Source organism: Vanessa tameamea, chromosome 17, assembly GCF_037043105.1.
Source record: "Vanessa tameamea isolate UH-Manoa-2023 chromosome 17, ilVanTame1 primary haplotype, whole genome shotgun sequence".
Classification (NCBI taxonomy): Eukaryota; Metazoa; Arthropoda; class Insecta; order Lepidoptera; family Nymphalidae; genus Vanessa; species Vanessa tameamea.
In genome coordinates, this window is record NC_087325.1 from 8,678,490 (window position 1) to 8,702,115 (window position 23,626).

The window sequence follows — 23,626 nt, forward strand, 5'->3', positions numbered from 1 at the left end:
ATGATAAGTAGATATTTTAAAACATCATATTCAGTAATTCACTTTAATAAGATTGTGTGTTTATACCATTACAATGAAACTTATTATTATATAATATAATCTTTGTTATTATATAATATAATCTTTGTTAAATTCTCAAAGTTCTCGTAAACTTTGAGGTTATGTCCAAACAAAAATTGTTCAATTGTTACAGATTTAAATGAAACATAAGATTTAAATAGCAATATTGAGAAGATGTACAAGCCACGAGAGTGTGTCGAGATAGTAAAGATAAACAAAGACTGAAAACATGTCAAGCAATTACCATAACGAGATTTTGTTTTTCGTTGGACCCGAACAGTCGATTGGAACTAAGGAGCACTAAGAACTCGACTTATTTATGACGATTGCTTGGAAGTGGCTGCTTGAGGTTTCAAAAACGTTACAGGAAAGAAAAGCAATGCTTATAGGTGTTCGTAAGCTTTCTTAGTACGATGTGGTGACAAAGTTTTGATACACAATTTTTAATAAACAAAGTAACTTATTCATAGCAGGTTTTTTATTACTTGTAAATCATGCTCTGGTACGATGTATAATGGTTTTGAATTAGTCAATTTTAATCAAATTTAAATAAAAATAGTAATACTAAGAGTAATATTTTATAAAAACTATATATTTTCAATGACATTATATTATACAATCCTTTTGTAAACAAAAGTAAATGTCGTCTAAAAATGAAAAAGAAAACCTCTTTTTAAAAATATATATATAATCTGCGGTCTTCTTAAGCCTTCACGGTTGCGTCGTTTCGTGGATCGTGATTTCCAATCGATGTCATGATTGTTAAGAGTATAAGCGCTCGTCTAGTTATTTCGGAGCTCGGCTCTTCACCGTTTTATAATAGGTGATTACTGTTTGACGGATTGACGCGCCGCACCGGTCTTATATTGCTCAAGTTTATTACACACTTAAATATTTTTGTGATGTAGTTTGTCGATTCGGTTCTTGTTTTAGGAGTCATTTTTTTTAAATTCTTCATATGATTACAAACTATCCATTTTTTTTATGAATATATTTACAATTTATTTATATTTGCACGCACATGGGTCTCTAGTTAATATATATAAAATAACAAATCGAATATATAACTAGGCAATTCGGTTAAACTAATTCAGGCAATTCAGACACCGGTACCTTATCCAGAAGTCAAGCTCTTTTTTCTACAACGATTCCAAAACTCTTTCGACCGAATAATTTAAACTCGAGCTTAATTAGTAATGCGAAACAAAACGTTATCAAAATACGTGTAAATCGAATTACGCGTAACAAATAAAAGTCGATACAAATATGGTATCTAGAATCGATTGGTAACGAGTCGATGGCGAGTCGTTTTCTAGAGAAAAACCACTTTTTTCACTGGTCTTATTTTTGTTCCACAGGAGCATTGCCTCCATTATAAACAAGTACAATTCCCATGGATTCGGTACCATATTTTGGGACAAGCTGTTGCTTATGGAATATATAATAATAATAATAATCGAGATATCAAAATGATTACGAGCAGAACTAAATGGTGTTTTTGTAGTAAATATTTCGTATTGACAAAATAAATAATTTTAACTCTGTTTATAAAAATAATAAGAAAAAAAATTGGGATTATATACGTAATAAAATGCATATATCAATTGACTACATTTACCTATATATCCTAGCAATATCCTAGATTATACAAAAACTTAATCGGAATAAAAATAAAAGTTGTATAGAGATCGAAGAAGTTTTTTTTTCTTTATGATTATGTAAATGACAATTTAACTAAACGTTTTTAAATATTTTTTATAATCTCTAGATTGCGGTGCAGATTTCTTTTAATTATCCGGAGGACCGTGACGGAATGGTGTCTATACGCGAGAGGGATAGAGGCATTATTGTGAGAGAGATAACAATATATGTTTGTCGTAGGTGTGAACGGGACACGCGCGATACATACCTGCGCAGCCTACTGAGTGATTCTCAAACTTTAAAATATTTTTTAGTAATATTTATAATTTTGTGTTCTTCCAAAACTTTCTCAAAATAATTAATTAGTCATAACGAACGTGTGAAATAAATGTAGTCTTTTTTTTCTATGGGTTCGCTTATATCATTATACATTCTATTAAATATTTATATATTAATTTCTTTAATAGTTCGTCAATTAATCAATAAAAAAACGATAAAACTAAAAAGCTTAAAAGTCTTAAAATTAGACAAGGACCGAATAAATGGCTAACCTCACCTATTTAAATAATAAGAATTATCTGTGTATTTTTCTAAATCTTACATAAAATTTATTTTTAAATAATTTATATTATGAATATGGCCGTTTTTAAACCATGTTATAATGGTTTACTAGAAACTTAATAACGCGACAATTGGCTGGCAATGTGAACAATCAAGAAAAGTACTCGACATCAGCTGTCTTAAAGTTTTCCACCACTATTCATCAAGGTTAACTCATAAAAATGTACGAAAATGGTACTCCGCATTTTTTATACGAAATATAATTATATTATTTAATAATTATTCGTTGTAACAATGACAGTACATTTAATAAATATACAGATAGATACATTAATAGATAAAGATCACTTAGCGTATAAATAAAGCCGTATTCGGTAAAACCCATATTTCGGTTTATCACTATTTATGATTACGGTTTGAGAAGCTTTAAAAGGCTCGTGCTTTTCCTTCATTTCTCGTTAAGAGCTTATAACGAGCCGACCTTGCTCTAACAACTGAAAAGAGATAGATACTCAAAGTGCTATCTGTATGACAGAGAGGGAACACCACGCGGTCAACAATAAGCCCGCTAACAAGACGGATTCACTGAAAAGAAAACATCCTAAGCGCCTCGATTACTCTTTGAATTATAGAACGTAACAGATTTGTAGAGAGTGTAATTTTCCGTAAACAAACATTCGGATGTTATTTGACAAGTGCTAACACGTGGCTAACAAGAATGACTCAAATATTAGGTTGCTATTATAATATGAGCCTTTATGCGAAGATATTGAGTATAAATTAGAGTGAAGAAATAAATATTCAGTACCCTCTTTGGTCTCCGAAATTTATTCTAATTAGATTTTCTGCTGCGGAATCTTTAATGCCGGAGAAACGAGTTGAAAGCGTATTCCTTAGGGGTGTTTTACTGTTACATTGAGACCAAAGCGTGAATGCATCGAACAAATTTATAAAAATATATAAAAGATTTTTTTTTCTTTTTAAGTATTAAAACATTCAATTAGATACTATACGTAATAAAAATATAAGATAATATTTGTAGCTGGCAACCCGAATTCGATCAACGTAGTTAAACTATATTTGGAATTCTTCACCTTATACAACGAGGAAGATTTTCATCATTAGTTACACCTTATGATAATAGTTAGTATGTAACTACGTTACGGTGCTATGAATTTAATATAAAATAGAAGCCTAAATAATTTCCATGGGATATGAAACGGTAGTCGTGAAAATGTTCTAAAGAAGCTACACTTGCCACACATTTTGCGTACAATAAAATTAAGATAAAAATTGCGCACAGAAAAAACCGAATACATTTTTAAAAACGGTTAAATGATTATTACAATAAGACTGCACGTTACATTAATTGAATGTCGCTAAAAAAGACCACAGAGCAATAAAATTGAATTTGAATTGTAAATATAATTACACTCCGTTTTTACACTTAATTTCTTTAATACCAATGCAAATGTTGAAATGTTTTGAGTATGAAACATTAACATGAACGTATTTAAATACATTTTGTAATTCAAAATTGCTGTAATAATAATATACTGGGGTATTTAATGGACTGTATATTTACATAACATACATAATCAGCCTGTAAATTTCCCTCTGCTGGGCTAAGGCCTCCTCTCCCGTTGAGAAGGTATGGAGCATATTCCACCACGCTGCTCCAATGCGTGTTGGTGGAATACACATGTGGCAGAATTTCGTTGAAATTAGACACATGCAGGTTTCCTCACGAAGTTTTCCTTCACCGCCGAGCACGAGATAAATTATAAACAAATTAATGTAAATTCAGTGGTGCCTGCCTGGGTTTGAACCCGAAATCATCGGTTAAGATGCACGCGTTCTAACCACTGGGCCATCTCGGCTGTATATTTGTTGCAACTTTATCGAAATATCTATTCCTGCCGCATATTCCAAACTAAAAAAAGGAAGATTACCAAAAAGCTCAGCTATATTGACTAAGCTTACATTGAACTACTGACTATATCCACTTTAATTTTACTTCCAACATCCGATAACAGCTTCGTCGAATATGATAGATTTTATTTGAGATATAGCGCCAATTCCATGTCTAAGGCTGTTTATTGGCTTTTGTGGTTGGGATAGAGTATACCCAATAAAATTATACCTTCGTCTAAAATTGACTGCATGCTTGTATGAAGGGAAATGATCAAATTGTATTAAAACTCAAGCAGGTAATTATTTTATATTTTTTTCAGTTTTGTGTAAATCCACTTGTCAATGTTCCTTGCCCAAAATATGCTATAACGTTGATAGGAATTATCTTAAAGTTTTATGGCGATTCATATGGAACGCAGTCATAAAAATTAAAAATGTAATTAGAAAGCACCGCACGCATTATAAATAAATAATATCGAAATAGATTGTTATATGAGGACTGTTTTAAATTTTTAATTAATCTGGTTTCGATTTTGATCGTGGAGGGGTCCGCCGTCATGATTGAATAGAATATCAATAATCATCATATCAAAGCATGTAAAAAATCTTAAAAATCGGTACACTAAATTCAAGCCAAATAATTGGCAGAATTTATGTACTTAGTTATTTTAATCAATATAATTTTCTTTGTTATTTTTAATAATACTTATACGAAGTATAATAATTATTGTTATTTTTCTTATTATAATAAAAAAAGTACTATTTTAAGACAAAAACGTGTAAAAGACTTCAACGCGCCGTCATCGCTATTATCATATATCAAAAGACAAAAATATCAATAACATATCAATTAACACGAAAACCTTAAATTAAAAAATACCAAAGATAAACCTTACCAGTGTAAATAAAAATATATATTATATAAAACATTTTACATTTATCTTTAAAATCAAACGATATTAAATACTGTTCTATTTATTTTAATTAAAATTTAACATATTTAGGTTGTGAGATATACAAATAAATATTAGAAAACATAGAAAAGTTAATGTAATCGATTTCTTATACGCACGAAAGGTCTATCGTAAAAAACCTTTGGACCATATGTCATTCCATATATTCTTCCCATAGTTTAAATTATAGTCGAATCCCGCTGAGTTTGTTTTACGAGGGCCCGTGTCTGGTATACCTTTATCGGGATTATTTATCAGGTGATTAAAGTTTCTACGCCCATCTGCAAGAACACCGGCGCAGGCGCAGCGAGACGTCACTTTTAATTTGAAAACAGAAAACTAATGTGCCCCCAATGTACGTTAGAATAAAGGACAATACATACTTTTGAATTAAAATTGTATAATTTACGACTATAATAATTATATTATACTGAATGATAAAACAAAATGTAAGTATCAATAAAGTGATTATTAGAAATATATAATTGCCGGTTATAAAAAAGGCATCAGCTTTATAATACATGTACCTATATCAAGAATGACGTCGGCGATCAAAATACACAACATAAAGATCATTAATAAATTTATTATTGTTTCCACTGATACGTAAAACGTAAAAGAGGTGCATTTTAACCCAATAATTGATATTAGGATTAACGGAAAAACACTTGCACCAAGCCCATTTTTCGTTTGCGTCTGTAGGTAGGTACCAGTCGTATATTCTACCGTCCAGTAGCATTTCTTAATATTGTTGTGTTCCGGTTTAAAGGGTTAGTGAGCCAGCGTAACTACGGGCACGAGGGACGAAACATCTTAGTTTCCAAAGTTGGTGGCGCAATGGTGTTGTAAGGAATAATATTATGTCTTATGGTGCCAATCTTAATGGGCGATGGTAACCACTTCAGGTGGCCCATAAGTTTCTGCCCAGCAGTGGGACACACCAAGATTATTCATTACTAAAAACTTGTACTGTAAATATATATAAAAGCATTTATTACATGTTTTAAAGGTAGTCCTTTTATGTTTGGTGAATATATGACAATTTATTTAGTTAATTCAGATACAAATTGCCAAAGAACCTTATTTGTATGCTTTTTATTTTTTATCAGTAACAATTATCCGGTGATTAAATGACCACTGTCAGTTTGAAATAATATTGGGTAAAACGATTCGTCTTTTCGCCCTACTCTTGATATATTGCATACGTCCTTTTGTATATGCAACATCGTTCGTTTCAGCTTTTGTTACCGCGACTTCGGCTGTTTGGAATATATAGATATGGGTTTCCTTTAAATCCGTTGGGATTCTTCGATTTTTCCAGGTTAAGTTATGTTTATTCTCAGAACCCCAATTCCTTTTCGGTCTGAGTTGAAGAGGCCACAGCAGGACATTGAATAAAGAAGTAATACAGTCCTTTTTGGTAACTCTTTAATATACTCTCTTTTCAAATAATTGCATATATTTTTGCCTAACCATTAACAAGTCGTTGAGTAAATACTTATGTAAGACCTAGATAAAATATCAACTTAAAAAAAACTCCTATTTTTTTTTTAAAATATGTATAAATTTATTTTTTAACAAATAATTACTAAGAAATCCTAAGAAGTTATTACTAGTAAGATATTTTATACCATTAAAATAATATTTTATTTCTTTTTTCTTTTAAGTTGTGGTTATAAGTTGGCCGATCATATGTCTAATTGGATTATGGTACAACTTGACAATATTAGTGATACAATAAACAAGGCTGTTTTGAAACTCGCATGCAACAAGACGTCACAGCACGCCTCGCCGTCAATCACGTCACATCTCATCACACCACGCCTCGTTACAAGTTAGAAAACGATACCAGAAAAAATTATGGACGCTAAAACTACGCTTGATAGATATGATTGTCGAGTATATATATGGTTTGTTTTATATCTTAACTAGTTTTCGCCCACGCCTTTAGCAGTCGTATGTTTTTCCTTGGGCTTAAAGTTTTCTTCATGCCAAATTTCATCGAATTTGACCTTTGATTAATTGAACGTCTTGATTCAACTCAAAATATATATTATAATAGGTATAACATTACAGACGACTGCTCAAGTATTTAAGATAAAGTGCAGTTTCAATATGTTCGTAGTACTTATGTAAACTTTGATGGTTAAACGACTATGAAATGAATTACACTTCTATATTCTGATCAAACTGTGTATTATAGTATAATTCTATCTTTATTAGGCATGTTCAATAGATTAGGAAGTCAAGAAGTAGTTCTTTCAACTGTTTATAAACATGTTTACAACTAAAATTATACACTGTCAGTCTTTTCAGTGTAGAAATCCACGGATCTTCTTCTTATATGGACAACGTTGGCTCAAAATAACATATAATAAAATACACTTGCATTAAATTGCGCGCATCTGCCATCAATAATAATATGCTTGGGCTTCTATATAAATATGATTAAAAAAAAAGAAAAACAACACGTCCTTATAACGTAACTTGACAAAAAATAGACAAAGCAACCCGTCGCAAACACGGTAGTTCCTATTAATATGCATTTTTTCAAAAGTCTTACATGGTAACTTAACCGGAGTAAAATTTATCTATATCAACTTTATTTATATGTTTGTTTAATATTTTCTAATTTTATACTAAGTATATCAATTATAACAGATTTATCAATTTACATGAGCTAGATTTATAGTTTAAATATTATTAAATTATAGACAAGCAACGTTTTAGCGCTGTCCGTCAGAAAGTTTTGTTATAGATCAATGGCGGGTCGTGATTACAGCTTTGATGGTGCCGCCACGGAATGCAAAATACAGTTCAAAGTCGCCGACTTACGAGCTGTGTTTAGGTGTATTATTAGGGTCATATTTTATTCGATACGAAACAAGATGATTTGTGAAGCAATTAGCATTTGCTAATTATGAGATAGATATATGACAGTTTTTTTTTATGTCCAAGGCAACGAGGGTTACGTAAATAAATGTTAATGTATTCTACCCGAAGCCATTTGTTTATACTTCGTTATATTATTATTTATTCTGTCTTTATTCTTATACTATCAAATAAGTAATTAAGATCATATTATGAAATCAATCTGATGAAAAAACTTCAAAAGAAATATACATTAGCTTATTTTGTAATTCGCATCAACGAATTTAAGAATGTTTCCTTTAAGATAATTTAAAGTTCATTGAACTCAACGAGATACATTATACCTTAAGTAAAACAATAAAAGTAATTGCGTCATTAAATCATTACGCGTAACAATTAGACGCAAACATTGTTTCTATAAATAAGCAAAACTTGCTGTAAGAGCTGTTTATAAAATATCATAAACTAACAACCGGTCGCTTGCTCGACTTTTATTGCAAAATTATTCAAAACAACTATATAAAATTAATGCTTATTATAATCTATACTAATAACGAAACTTTGACGGCCATTTTTTTTATCTTAGTCAGTTTTTTTTTATTTTTTGTGTTTATTTTGTTTTCTTTATATAAATTACATTGCATTAAAAAAATATACATAGCCTTTTACATTTATATCTAAAGAGGTTAAATTACATTAAACTGGATATATAATATAATATTTAAAAAAAATCTCATTTGTATATTGTGTTTGCTAAAGCACAAGTAAAATCGCAAAACCGAAGTAGTATTGTATGTTATACTAGGGATATATTAAATCGGTTATGGTGCGCTAGTTTGTACTTTGTATCTATGTAAAATTTACGGCACATAAATTGCTTGTGAATTAATAATACAAGTCGTGAAGTTGTTACGGACATAACTCGACAACGCTATTATAACTTGTACAGATAATATATACATTGCTTGAATTAAATAGATTTTTATTATATTCGAAATTTAAAATAATTGCAACCTAAATTCATAACACGTGATACTTTGCTTCCAACAAAAAAAAGGTGACTATTATTTCAATTTTCAGTTGAATTATTATATTGTACGCTTGCATATTCACCGATTGTAAATATATTTTAATAATTTTGTTTATTCGACAAGTCATCAAGAGATGTTCCATTTAAATTTGAAAATTGATCTAATACTTGATTTTTTAAATTGAGAAGAATATATTTACGTTGCCGTTAATACTAATTTACAGTACCTAATAATTTTGGAGACAAAGTCACGAGGCGAAACTTCTCGATCTATTCGAAAATATATGTAATGAAGATTGCATTAATTAAGGCCTATTAAAAAAAAGGTTTGTTAAATGAAAATTAGATATTATGTATAATGAGGTAATTTTATATATTTTAAATATTTTATATATAAAATCAATGTTTTATTCACATTATTGTAAGTTTGATTGTATATAATTGATTACTCCTTTAGTATGTTTCACAGTGCTGGTCGTTGATGTGTACGTACGGTATGCGCAGTTCGCACATCAGAATTCGCCACGGACTTCGGATTTAACGCGTTCTTCACACGGCTCGAATGTTAGTCGAGTTAACCTCATATAAACTCTCGTATTATTTATCGCTTAAAATAATGTGCAGTGTTAAGTGGTTTATAACGTAACGTATTTGAGCTATTTAATAGTAAATTATTATTTATATTACGTTTGTACATTAGATTAATAGTGCGGACCATTTAGAAGTTCAGCGGCAAGTTTTGTTGGACAATATTTTGATGGGGAATAATTATATTAACTAACCATTTAAATTATATTTTGTCTATGCAGAGTATTTATGGAAGGTAAAAAATTAATAATCCCTGTTCGAGGCCTACAGAATTCGATTCTATTACTTTTATATGTGTGTGTGTCGTGTTCATATTAACTGTTTATGTATGTATTTTTCATTGAAAATTCGCGCGTTCATTTAAGTATTTTTCGTTTTACATATCTCGCGTAAAGAAATTTCAACAGTCATTAACTTAAAGAAAACTAAGTTTGATTCGGCAGGTTTTTTTATCATAAGAACTGATCAGTTAATATTCTTCTTGCGTGTGCTAAGAATGGGTACAACAATAGCTAAACGCTTCAGGGTCGGAACTGCAACTTTCTAATTGCAAGACAACATTATTGACATACAAAATCTCTTAATTCAACACTTAAATAGAACTAACTCGAATTCTATTTGAAAATATGTTCTTAATTTAAAGATTTGTCGCCTAAACTATACGTACCTACTATGTTAGTACTCTATTTAAATCAGTTTCATATCGAGTAAGTAGTTAGAATAATTTTATGGTATTAACTGACCTACATGACATTTTCTCGCTTTTCAATTTGTTTTCGATGTTATATGGATTTATAAAAAACAGGCCTTTTAAAAAAAAATGGCTCCTCTTCAATTATAGATAGATATACGGCTTTATAAGTCGTTACATAGTAGAAAGCAAAGTCGCTTACCGCTGTATTTCCCTATGTATGTCTAGATCTTTAAAATTACACAACAGATTTTGATGAGGTTTTTTTAAAATAGATAAATTGTTACAAAAGGAAGGTTTATATGTATAATACATGCACAATATAGTAGAGAAACACCTATAATTTCAGAGGTTTTTGAAGTGATGTCGTAAATAAACACATTTTTGTGCTTACATTGCAAACGTTGGTCAAAAAAGGTCTTCAAAAAAGTCCGTGATGGTCTATGTCTATCTCTTAGGGATAACCCATAATAACCGTTTTTTATTCTTTACTTTTTATGATAAATAATAGCTTATTTTCGTAGCTATTTTAAGCAATACAGCATAAATCCCTATCCAATTAGGTACCTTAAATACATTGTGAATTTAATATAGATCAACATGGCCCTTTACATCATGTAATTTAAATGAATATTGTTGAAGATATTACAGATTTAAAATGTAGGGACATAGCGGTTTGTATTATTTAATGACTGAAAACTGTGAACTTTGTAAGACATTCTGTAGTATATTTAGTATTAGCATTGCATCCGTGCGAAGCCGGGGCGGGTCGCTAGTAGATAAAAAATACAAACTCCATTACGCTAGTATACTTATAGCAACTCAAAAAAAACCTGTTTGTTAAATCGCTCAACAATGTATAATTACCTATATATAAGCGCAACCCGAACGCGGTGACCGCGTTCTATGTAACAACGATCTCGTTATAATCAAATTTATGAACACTACTTTACATACAATCGTCTCTTATTTCTTACAAGGTATAATAAACGGTCTCGAATTGTATTGTTTAAAAATATATGATAATAAGGCGATACATAAATATTGAGTCACGAAAGTTTATGTTGAATATGAAAGAAGAAAAGAGATGAAAAAAAAAATCGTATCTTTTGATCTTAGATAATTTTTCGTACGTAAAAACCATCAATCAATAAAAAAATGTCTAGTCGTTCAATAATCTGATAAATTAAGTAGGTACTAATTTCTTCACAATACAATAACTTGATTCCTTATATTATAATATTCAAATCTGAAAATTGTGTTTGCAAAAGACAAAACGTCTTGTTATCTTGATTAAAATATTAAATTCCGTACAACCTCCTTCGTGTCATCTGAACTCTTCTCCATCGCACATGACACTGGCGAAAATATAATGGTATAATGGCAAAAATAAAAACCATAATAATAATAATATTAGAATAACTAACTTATTGATGTTTAGTACATTCATAATATACGAATACTAAAAAACGTAATAATTAATTTATCTTCTTAATAAAAACCTCTTTAATTAAAAAAGTTTTTATCAATTTATAATTTGTTCGATTACAATCTTATCTTTAACATAATTATATATTTACGTACTTTGATTAAACAATATACATTCATTTTTTATTATATGTCAGTAACAAATTATACGAATTTAAATTCTTGTTAGTCCCAGTTATCTTAGATCGTAGAACATGACGTAAATAAATCTCTGTAGTAAAATAATTTGTAGAACAAAGTATGTTGTCCTTTACTAACCTAATGAAATGTGTTTAAGTGTGAAAAAGACAGAGATAACAATAAAAGCCATAGATAGTTGGATCCCGTGGCGCAGGCATGTGCATCTGCTTAGCGGGAAGCGAGTGTAGGAAGAACAACAACGCTATAGAGTGGATATACTTATTATTATTTTTAAATATATTATCAGAACGTTTAAACTTAGTTTATGTATATTACAAAATTATAGAAGCATTAATAAAATTATAGGTTAGTTAAGAAGAATTAATTATTCTTTTTCAATAGAAATGTTATAATTGCTTAATTATATATGTATGAAGCAAAATAAGTTTTGATATTAACAAGGTAACGTAAAATAAAATTTTCATTCTCATAAAAAGTCGAAATAGAACGCGCATTTGATGTTTATTTATCTCAGTTAAAAAAAAATAATCAAACATTTAATCATAAACCTGTCTAAACATTATCCTGTTCGACGCATCCCAAGCCATTTCGGGCGGCTTCGGTACCGTGTTTAAATTACGACTGTCGGGATTTCTGCTTACGATCAATAAATCAATAAATATATGCGGCTGTGTCCGTCCGTCCGTCGGACATTAATGGAAATCACTGTTTGTTTAGGACCGATCTCTGTGCCATGGCTGTTATTTAACGGGAGCCATTTTGAAAAAGCAAAATCACCTATTTCACGAAACAAATACAAAACGTTTTATTCATATAATATAATTTTAGTGTAATGTTATGGTTGGATATACAAGATAAACACTGTGTAAGCATGACTTATGCAGCTTTCAAATATCATATTACACAGCGTGGCTCTGTAAATGTATTTTTAGAATATATCAAGAACAAGCGAACGTATGTACGTACTCATTTAAAAATAGTTTCTTATTTAGGAATCTAATGTTTATGAATAATAATTAATTTTATAAAGTCGGGTGAAAGACATTTTTTTTAATAATTTATATATTTTTTAATATAATTCGTAACAGTAATTTGTTAAAACTAGGACTTTCGAATAATTATGTTGTTATACATATCTAATAATATTTAACTTTTTTTTTTTCAGAACAACGTTATGACGAAGAATCTTTGCGAAGCAATTTCAAATATTAATATTATTAATAATATTCATTTATGAAGCAGAGTCAACTTCGCATTTGCTTTGCACCAGTCCACATAAACCATTTTTTTCGCCGGCCATCCCTAGCAAAGTGAAACAAAAAAGCCTACCTGCTCCCCAAATCCTGCCATCTACAATCCCTCTTTTATTTAACTTAACGTCGCAACATTTCAACTTGTCGTATTCTTCCAAAACGAATAATTTACCAACAAAGGATTTTGCCGTTTTCTTAGAACGAACTGGCCTTGTAAATCTGAATTTGAAAATAGTCTGGGTCACGTAAAGAATGAGCTTATTTTGAAATTGAAAACAGTATTTACTGTTTCTGTCTCCGATTTTTATCGATCGAATCCGATGTTTGGATATATTACCTTATTAAATATGAGAAAAACTGCGAAGTAAAAATTTCCTTAAGCGTATGATACATTGAATGCTTTATTATCCTAACGGAAATGTCTCGAGATGGTGTCGGTGGTGTGAAAATAAGCTGTGAAAGCTTTTAAAACAACGCAGTGGTCGCCTGGCTCGTTTGTAGGAGTAGGCGCTAAATGCAGGCGCATCCGTTGATGTAGGGTGACTATTTTTTTCATGTCTTTTTACGAGACTTATACTTAGAATTTATTTTAATAATATTTTTATGCAGAATAATAAATCCTGAAAAAATAATGTTTCTTGTTTGTTTTTAAAAATATAAATTTGACAAGTTACAAAACTATATCTAAAATAAAATACAAAAATTAGCAGATATTTAATTTAATTAAATAATTCGTAAAAACTTGATTTCTCATTATTATTATCATTATAAATTACATCGTATCTGAACACAATATAGATGCAAGAATATTAATAATCATATAAAAATCAAGCTAGCAGTGTGTACTCTTACTATATAATAATGGTTACCCTCATATTCTCAAGTTTACACTGCGCAAACGATCTCACTGTTCTCGGTAAGAGCTTTTACTTACCTCAGCGACTTGAGATCGCTAACAAAACAGCCTCCGTTTTTTAAATGAAACAATTTGTACAAACTCCATTAAAATTTATGAAATTATGTAATTTTTTTATTTCAGTAACAATATTTTTTTTATTTTACTTATTTCAACTTTCTATTTTACCTCAGCGATGTATGATGTTATAATAACTAAATAAATAATATCTACTAATATATAAACAAAAATGTTGTGAGATTTATACATGAAGAAACAGCCAAACTAATAATGCAATCTATTCTATTCAGTAAACATACACATACCACGGCCATTTCAAGCTTAATTTATAACATGATCTTGTTTTGTACTTGCAACAAATTGCTAGAGATAATAAGAAGCTAGTTGCAATGGCTGCCTACCTAGATATTAACGTCAATTTAAAAATTCCTGTCAAACATCGCGTTCCGAGATGGGTCTACGTATAACCGTCCTTAATTACATGGCTATCCATCATCGAAAACCAACAAACGAGGTTGTTTCAGAAATCTTGGCCCACCCACTGCCGAGATATAATTTGACTGGCCTTCGGAGCACGATTTTACGTGGAACTCCATTTAAATAGGTCTAATTACATAATAAGAACCAGTTTTATATTGTAGAGGACATAAAGTCAGAAATCAATCAAAGATAATTTTGTTTGCATGTTACTAATTGTCAGCTACAGGTTGAGAATGTGCAGGTTTTCGATCGAATATATTTAGGAACATTCTACTGTTTGGTCAGTCGAACAAAAAATGAACGAGTGTCGAGTCACCATCGGAGTTTTTTCAAGGATCCTATTACATTTTTAACATCTAACACATGCTTGTAGATCTCATAAACTGGATCGTACAGATTGTATTACAGATTACGGTAACCCAATACACGTGAAGGAGAAAGTGATAAATAGTGTAATTCAAGTTCAAAGTCGGGCGAGTATTGTATAACAATGGAGATCGTATCGGTGCACCACGAGCCTGTAGTGCTCGTCGTGTTGTGGGTATATCTGAGCGTGCATCGTACTTAACAAGCCTTATTTACTACAGTATACGTAAAAGGTTTCAATAAATCATAGAAAGGATAACAAAAAAGGGTTCATGTTTTTTTTCCACGGAACATATTTAAATTACGTTCGTTTAAAAATTAGTTTGACAAAGTAATATTAATGTACAAAAAAATAACCAGATATAATATTTAGATATCGGTATGCATGCAAGTTTCATACAATACTACTATTAAAAATGGTACCGTGTTAATTATTCAAAATATTTCCACATTAACAGGCCAATAAATATTCAACAGAAAGCAAATAAAACGCTGTTGCATCTACCACTCCCCAGTATACTGTGACCAACAAAGCGAGTTCCAATAATGAGGATCGTTCGATAGCATCTCGGGCGGCGCGATCACCGTAACAGATATGCAGAATCCTTTCTCGGTTCCTTTGTGATCTGAGGGTAAACACGGCCGTCGGGTATTTTACTTCTCAACAATCCCGTGATCTTGAATTTTAAACCACTTCGAAATCAATGTGGCAATTTTTTCTATCTAGTATTATTAATTATTAAGCCCTATTAAGACTAGACCGAGAATAATTAATAAACTCACTCCTATTATATGTGTAATAATACGAAATCGCTATAATGATGTTTAAGAAAACTTTAATATATGTTTTATTAGTTTTTATTCAATTAAACAAACTCCGCCCGAAAGTATTTTAAACAGACTTCAAAATCATATTTTTTTTTAAATTGATACCATTAGCTCAATCAACCTATTGGACAAATGGATGGATCTACTTAAGGCTTCGCCAAAATATTCGGTAATTTAAATGAATTAATCGTTTTTAGTTCGGTTTGAAGTTATTAATGAGTGAAGTATCTAATCGCGCTTATAAATCTAGATACTTGGGTAAACAATAAAATCAATATTATACCCACAATAATCATCAAATAATAAAACATAATTAATCTGTAAATTGTTACTTTTAAAACAAGGCGGCCTCGTTCGAAGTATCGTTTGGTTGTTACGAATGAAAATTATTCTGCCAGTGCAAACTACAGTGATTACGTTGGAGCGAGCCTCAGGGAACGACGTCAGTGCTTATTGCCGGATGATTGAAGACCCTCCGCCTTCGATGCAGTCCTTGCGTGAAAGAGATAAAACATCCAATAATCGTAAATGTAAAAGAGAAGAGAACAGTTCAGCATCTGATTAGCATCCCAATTACGGCGCGGGCGCTGTGGGATCGAATCTTACTTGTAGTGCTGATAGATAAGGTATAAGAAATATTGTCGATTACATTTATTTACTTTTTTTTTTGTAACATTGCAGACATATGAGCCATCTGATAGAATTGTTACCACTGCCGAGACATTGGCACGCTAAGAAATTCCAATCATTCCTTACATCGCCAGTGCGCCTCCAACTTTGTGAACCAAGTTGTTATGTCTTGTGCCTGTAATTGCACTGGCTCACTCACCCTTCAAACCAGAACACAACTTTACTAAATATTGCTGCTTAGCGGTAGAATAAATGATGAGTGAGTGGAAAAACAATGGCCTACCACCAAGTTGTTGTTGACTAAAAAAATACTTCCGTTGTAGTTATTTTCCTACAAAATGTAATATTATACTAATATTATTTAGGTAGGTACCTACTATGAACATATTATCTAGAAAAAAAAACATTAGCCCTTGTAATCAATTGAGCTGGAAAGAAAATAACAGAGAATTATCTTAATTGTTTAGCAATATTAACGCTCCCACATATTTTACTCGAGAATAGTTTTTTAACCTTCATAAATTTAATTTATAAGCTAAATAAGTCAACATTTTATCGATAATTCTTTAGTCCGACACTAGACACAACCCTACTAACGAGCATACCGCTCGGTGCAGGGCGGAGAGTTCGTGTTAAGATTACATCAGCTGCCACAAGAAAATTTAAAATAAACAAGAAATTATGAACTACACCAAGACTAACTTTCATGCATATGAAGTTGTAAAAATAATTATTTCAAATATCGATATAATTATTGCATTTTAAAAAACAAATTAAAATTTATTTTAATATTTTGGCTATTCCTTTTATTAAATTAATAAGTTTAATCCAATATTGAACAAAGTTTGATCCAATTTACATTTCCAGAAATAAAATTTATTGTTTAATCTTCTCTATCCACACCAGGCTTTTAAATCATTACACGAACGTAAAACTCTTATCATGTTTAAATATAAAAACACGTTTAAAACACCGTATCTAATGTAATATTTCAGAAGAGCCAGATGTAACGTAACAAATAATTTTATTGTAGGAACCGCAGCTACGGTATTCCTTCTAAATGAAAATAAAATTACTGTTATTTACGAATAGCATGATAATACAATTGCACAGATTTTAATTCTCTAAACTGATGCGATTATGCTTTGTACCGTTAAGGTAAGAATACATCTAAAGTAATTGTTAACTAAAAGTATAAATAAAGTATAAACACGTATAAATATAAACATTAACTACATAAAATGATATTATCGCTAACCATAATTAAAGGGCATACTTACTTATTGAATTGTAGAGGAATACATTTAAGATCCAATTTAAGCTATGCATGTGACGTAGATATAATCTTACGCTATCTTAAAACTACAAAAATTAATTTGCAATATTTAAATAAAACTTTTAAAATAACATTGTTTTAATGTATCATAAACATATCCGTTATTTTTTTTAATATGTGTGCACGTAGCATTACAGATCATCGCACCACGTTCAAAAGAAAAGAGCATGCGCGCGCATGGATACAAAACCAATTTGATATTTCTCATTACGCACCGACCACAATATCGGGTACCAGCTAACTATTTCTGATATGTCATTACAAGAATATTAACTTGCTGTTATAAACAAGAAATCTATCTGTGGTGTCTATTTTTATGGCAGTGAAGCAGATTAAGCTCTTTTATAACAACAATTTTCGCTAATAATATCGCATGTAAATGAACCATTCCCCTTCCATAAAATTAACATTTTAATCTATTATTAAAATTAAAGTACATATTTATAAGTACTAAATTATGAAAGTACCTAATCATTACTAATTAGCAATTTAATCGAATGTATTTTTAATTGTAAATACGATATGCCGTATAAATAAAAGATATATTATAGGCGATTAAAACTATGTCCTCATTAATTTAATCACTAAGTAGGTAAAGCGTATTCCAATCGAAATAGGAATAAAGATAAACAAACCTTAGACTTACGTATTACATGCCATTTGCTAATAGGTCAGCTATATGTATTACTAAAGCAGTAGCTTTTGATTAATAGATATTTTTTAATTATAATAGAATATATCCACTTAAATTTTATTTCCAAAGACCCGATAACAGCTTTGTCGACATTTAAAACGCCAATTTTTCACTAATCCATAATGAATATATATTCAATATTCGAATAGATTATTCAAGCTTCGACCAAGGATATCGCGACAAATCGATGTTCAGTAATAACAAATTGCTTATCAACGTTTTAAGTAATATGAAAATGCGACATTTATCTTTATATCTTACTCTGTTATATATTTTATAATGTACGAAATCGTAATTATGGTATAATTACAGAATAAATTGATGATCCTTCGAATAAATTGGTAAAGTGATTGATGATATTTTTAATAATATTAATGAGTATGCGTAACACGAAATGCTCCCCTGACGCCAAGCCTTTCGCGTTGGACTTGACAGATGCACTTAAATATATTTCACGTTCCTTTTAAAAAATATTAAGCTTGTTTATTTTTATTTTGTAATCGTTTAAACTTGTATTGGGAAGAATTTAGCGAACGAGACTGTCAGAGTAAGAAAAAATGATTCATTCAAACACATATAAATAAGAATAATAGATATACAAGCGCGTTAAAACTATCAACAGCGAGCATTAATATCTGTCAGGGGGCCCATCAGATATGCTGCGATAGAAACATCGCTAAACATAAATTTACGTATAGTTATCATAACGAGTTGGTTCTATATAACAAAAATAGAGGCTTTCTCAGAAATTAATTACGTCCGCCATAAAGCGGGAATAACAAGTTTTCACGGCGAGCTCGCGGTGACGATATTAATTAGGTGTCGTTTGAAATAATGGATGATTAAAATACGTTTAAATATAAACCTTTATTAGTATTATAAAATTTAAGAACATAGTATAAATAAATAATTATCCTTATATATAAGAGATTACTTCGTTAGTATTCATACATACTACTATTTATAAACCGATAATATATTTTGTGTATTCAGTAGGTATAATGTAAGAAGATTATATAAATATTTTTAGTATAGTCTATTCTAATCGAAGTAGAAAAGATAAACAAATCTTAGAAGTACGTATGTCTTGCGATTTGCTAAAAGCTCAGCTTAATTGTGCACTTCTAAGAGTTCTTGACTAATATATCTTTATTTATAATACAACACTATTCCTATTATATTATCTACTTTAATTTCACATCCAAAATTCCGATAACAGTTTCGTCGACGTTCAAACTCCAATTTTGTTTTCATATTTGCAAATCTATGATATCTATTCAAGCTCTCGACCAATTATATCCCGCCAATTCGATATCATGTCGCTTTTGTCTTCGTATGGTTACAAAATACAATAGAGTATTTTATAAATAGAAAACCTACTTAAAAATAAAAATAAATTTAAGGAAGTCCAAACATTTTATATTTTTAGTTCTTTAAATTAAATACATACTGAAGATATTATGCAGGTACTTCTATTACATACATAAATATGCTCTTCCGTTATTATTCTTATAGAGCAATCTTTATGATCGTAACATCATGAGATCATGAAGAATAAGATATTAATAAAACTGGTTTTAATTTGGTCGTCGTGTTATGATTTCAGAAAATGTCTCATTTAGCTCGCTTCCTTTGCGGGTAAAAGAAATGGAATGCATGCCAGATGCCAGTTGCCAACAAAAAAATCAGTTTAGATACAAAATATCATTAAAAATATGATTTACCATCAAATAAAATCAACGAATTAAATAATAACATTTAGAAAATGTATCATCTTCGTAATACGGTTAAATTTTATTTAAATAATTCAAAAACAAATCACGTCTCAAGACCGTAGATTGAGGCAGACCGGCAGAACTTTGAACTCGTCGAACTAAGATAATTGTAATTTATTTATCTATGTTTTTTTATATGGGAGCTATCAAAATAAATACTTCATGTAAAGCATCATTTATTTAATGAAGTCCCTGTAACTATAAAGAACCATAAAAACTTTATAAAATAGGTACATGTAATTAATGAGCTTTTAAAATTATGTTTTACTAAATTTAGAGCTTAAGTGAAACAGCTTAAAAAGTTTTTAATAATGCTACTTTTTTTAGCTAGTATCAATAAAATTATAAAAAAAATCATTGAAGTATAATGTTCCAACAAGAAGAACAAAGCTTTACGCGAACAATACAAATCGACACTTTCAATGAACATTTAAGATGTTCTAAAATTATTTCGGGGACGCAATTGCATTCCACGCTGTGTTGTCTCTCCGCTTTTGACTAGTTGCCTGTGAAGTGATTTATTGAACCTCGTTTATTTTATTTCTCAATTCCTTCGTTTTTTATGGCCCGTCTTTTCCACAAAAATATTCAGAAACAGTTTTTCAAAGAACTCATATGATTTATGTTAATAGTTAAAGAACCTGTTCTCTTAAATTAAAGATTTAACTGAGGACGTGTTATAACACTAAAAAGAACGTTAAATTGTTTAGGTACCCATTATAGTTTCTATATGACATATAGTGGAAAGAAAGATCAAAGAAAATGCCGGTTCTGAACGTTAAAAATTTCCATGTTTAAAATAATAATAGTTGACTCAGCGTAACTGCACAATAAGCCCATTTGCTTTACATTTTTACAGAGCGTAACTCATTAATGTGAAAACAAAAGGTAAGCAGGTCCAGTGGCATTTTAAAGAATTCGAGCTTTACTATTCATATTTAAATAAGGCGTTCAGTTTAGTCAACTTCCGTTACAAAACCATGGATTAAATATATCTTTATACAGTAGATGGTTACTTCTGGTATCGCAGCGCATAAGCAAAAACGCATGGTGGGTGTATCGTGTAATCTTAAAGTGAAATGACAAAATATAATTGATTGGTGACAAAACTTAAGATTTATTGACGGGATTTCAATGTAGCAGGTACTGGAGATCTGACGGTGTAAAGACTATTGTAGTTACGCTCAGGTATACTATTGTTAACTTTGCAATTTTTTGCAACAGTTTTTAATTTAAATGCTTTGTTCTCAATGCTCCTTTTGCAAATTGTCTTCATTTCAAAAGATAGCAATACAATACAACATAGTTTATTTGACATTTTGTTAAAAATTGTAACAAAGCATTGGATTTTACCTAAAATTTCACCTAATATTATATACCTATATTGTTAGTTTTTGCCTCATCTATACTAATATTATAGATATAAAAAGTTTGTATTTTACTTGATAATTTCAAAACGGTTTTAAAACTTTTGTTGCATTAGATAAACTATACATATATATTAGGAAAATAATACGGATATAACCTCACGCTACGAACGCCACGAGCGACCAGTGACCATAAGCATCCGTAAATTTGGTAAACTGTACTTTGGTTTTTAGTAAAGGGATGTTATGAACTCATATGCATGGAATAAGCAACCAGAATCTTAATTACACGGGGATCTTAATTAACCGTGCGCCACTGTGTCAATATAGTTTAGATCGCAAGAAGTTTAAAGTAATATTTTTTCAAAAAACTTACCATACAGAGGCTGCTAAGCCAAAGTAATACAGCAGCAAGAAGACGACCGCACAATTAGGATTGGCCAATCCGTCATGCGCCAGTAGCATCCGTGTTGGTGATGTGGAATCTTTGGCGCAACCGGCTGCCGTGCGTCCCGCTGCAGCGCGAACGCCCCACCCAGCAGCCGCCGCACATCTACAGAGCGCCACCAGAACCAGAGCTCTTTCTCCTGCTCCACCACGATCTCCACAAGCCAACTGTGCTCCTATAGCCGCTAGAGTACATGCGAAACTTAACGCAGCCCACGTTGCAAGCCACACTTCTGCTGCTTTTCTCTCTCCCGTTTCCCATAGAACTTCCGCATCACAGAATTGCGCACAGCGACCAGATCCTCTCACCCAAACCCAACTATTCGGTTTCACGAGTCTTCGGCAACCACCTCTACCGACTGCGTTTGTTGCATCAAGCGGGATAGTTCCTAATGGTGGTGCACGTTCGCCTTCACCTTCCATGCACATATGCTCATGATTATTCTCCGCTGGGAAAAGAGAACAGTCTAGTTCCGCTGGCCACGGAAAACCGAAGCCTCGAAGGACTGGATAACATCTTGCGTAAACACTCTCACATAAACCTCTACAGGGCCCGATAGGTAACGCAACCTTATCGGTACACATAGGAACATATACCGCACACAAAAATAGATGTAGCTGCGACGAACATCCATATTGAACGAGTGGACTAAAAGTTTGAAGTGTCACATCAGCATCTGCCTGAAGCGTGTGTCGAGCTAAGTTCGGCATTCCAGTTTGGTTGTATCCAATGTTCTTACACATAGCCACTTTAATAGGTTCACATGTCCTCACAGAAGCCTCTGCGGCTGTTTCGAAAACGAGAGCAATAGATAAAAATAACGATATTAAGCACTTCATTTTTTAATTTGAAACTGTCACATTACAAATTTCATTGTATCGTAAATATTTTCGCGCGCGACGACTACGATTGAACGTACGTACACACCGAAACGCGTCTCTCGACGTTATGACTTGTGTTGCGGTCAGGTCAGTCGCCACTCCGCGGGGAGAGCTCCCTTCTACAAACTACAAACAAAAAGGTCGGCAGGTATGCGCGATAGTATCAAAAGGAAAGGGAGGGAAATTTGAGGAGTCGTGACTCGTGGCGCGGTCGGCGTCCTAAGCATAGTGTATCTTGTTAAATGAACAACTGTCCTCATCCTCGAGGCCGGCTCGTTAGTTGTTATCAAAACATAAAGACACGCACATACTGTAAGTCATCGTACTATGTTCTTACATCGGACTTGATAAAAAAAGTTAATAAAGGAACGTAGTTTCTATATTTACTTTATAATTTAATAAAAATAATTTAAAATTTCAAATTGTCAGGAAAATTATGAAATAATACCTGACTAAAGATAATACTTTTTCTTTTCTTTTAAATTGCTATTAATATAATATAAATAATATATTTATAATTTTAATACAAGTAAGTTATTTAAAAAAAAATGGGATATCATTTTTAACCGTACTTTAACACAAAAAAATAAAACGTTCAATATAATTATTTTTAAAAATGCATTATATACATCCTTTAAATATTATGATGTATGTGGATAGAGCTTATCATTGCTATTGATATATTTTATCAATATATCGATTTTTAGATATTGA

The 23,626-nt window shown here is 31.0% G+C and overlaps 1 protein-coding gene across 1 annotated transcript in view; it reads right to left on the reverse strand.

Moving 5' to 3' along the window:
* The window catches only part of LOC113400469 (frizzled-4), a 33,132-nt gene extending 9,977 nt beyond the window's left edge, over positions 1-23,155 (reverse strand). Inside the window, exon 1 of the mRNA XM_026640035.2 lies at positions 21,960-23,155. Coding sequence (XP_026495820.1) covers positions 21,960-22,870 — 911 coding nt within the window. The 5' untranslated portion in view covers positions 22,871-23,155. The remainder of the gene's footprint in view (positions 1-21,959) is intronic.
* Between the last annotated feature and the right edge of the window lie 471 nt (positions 23,156-23,626).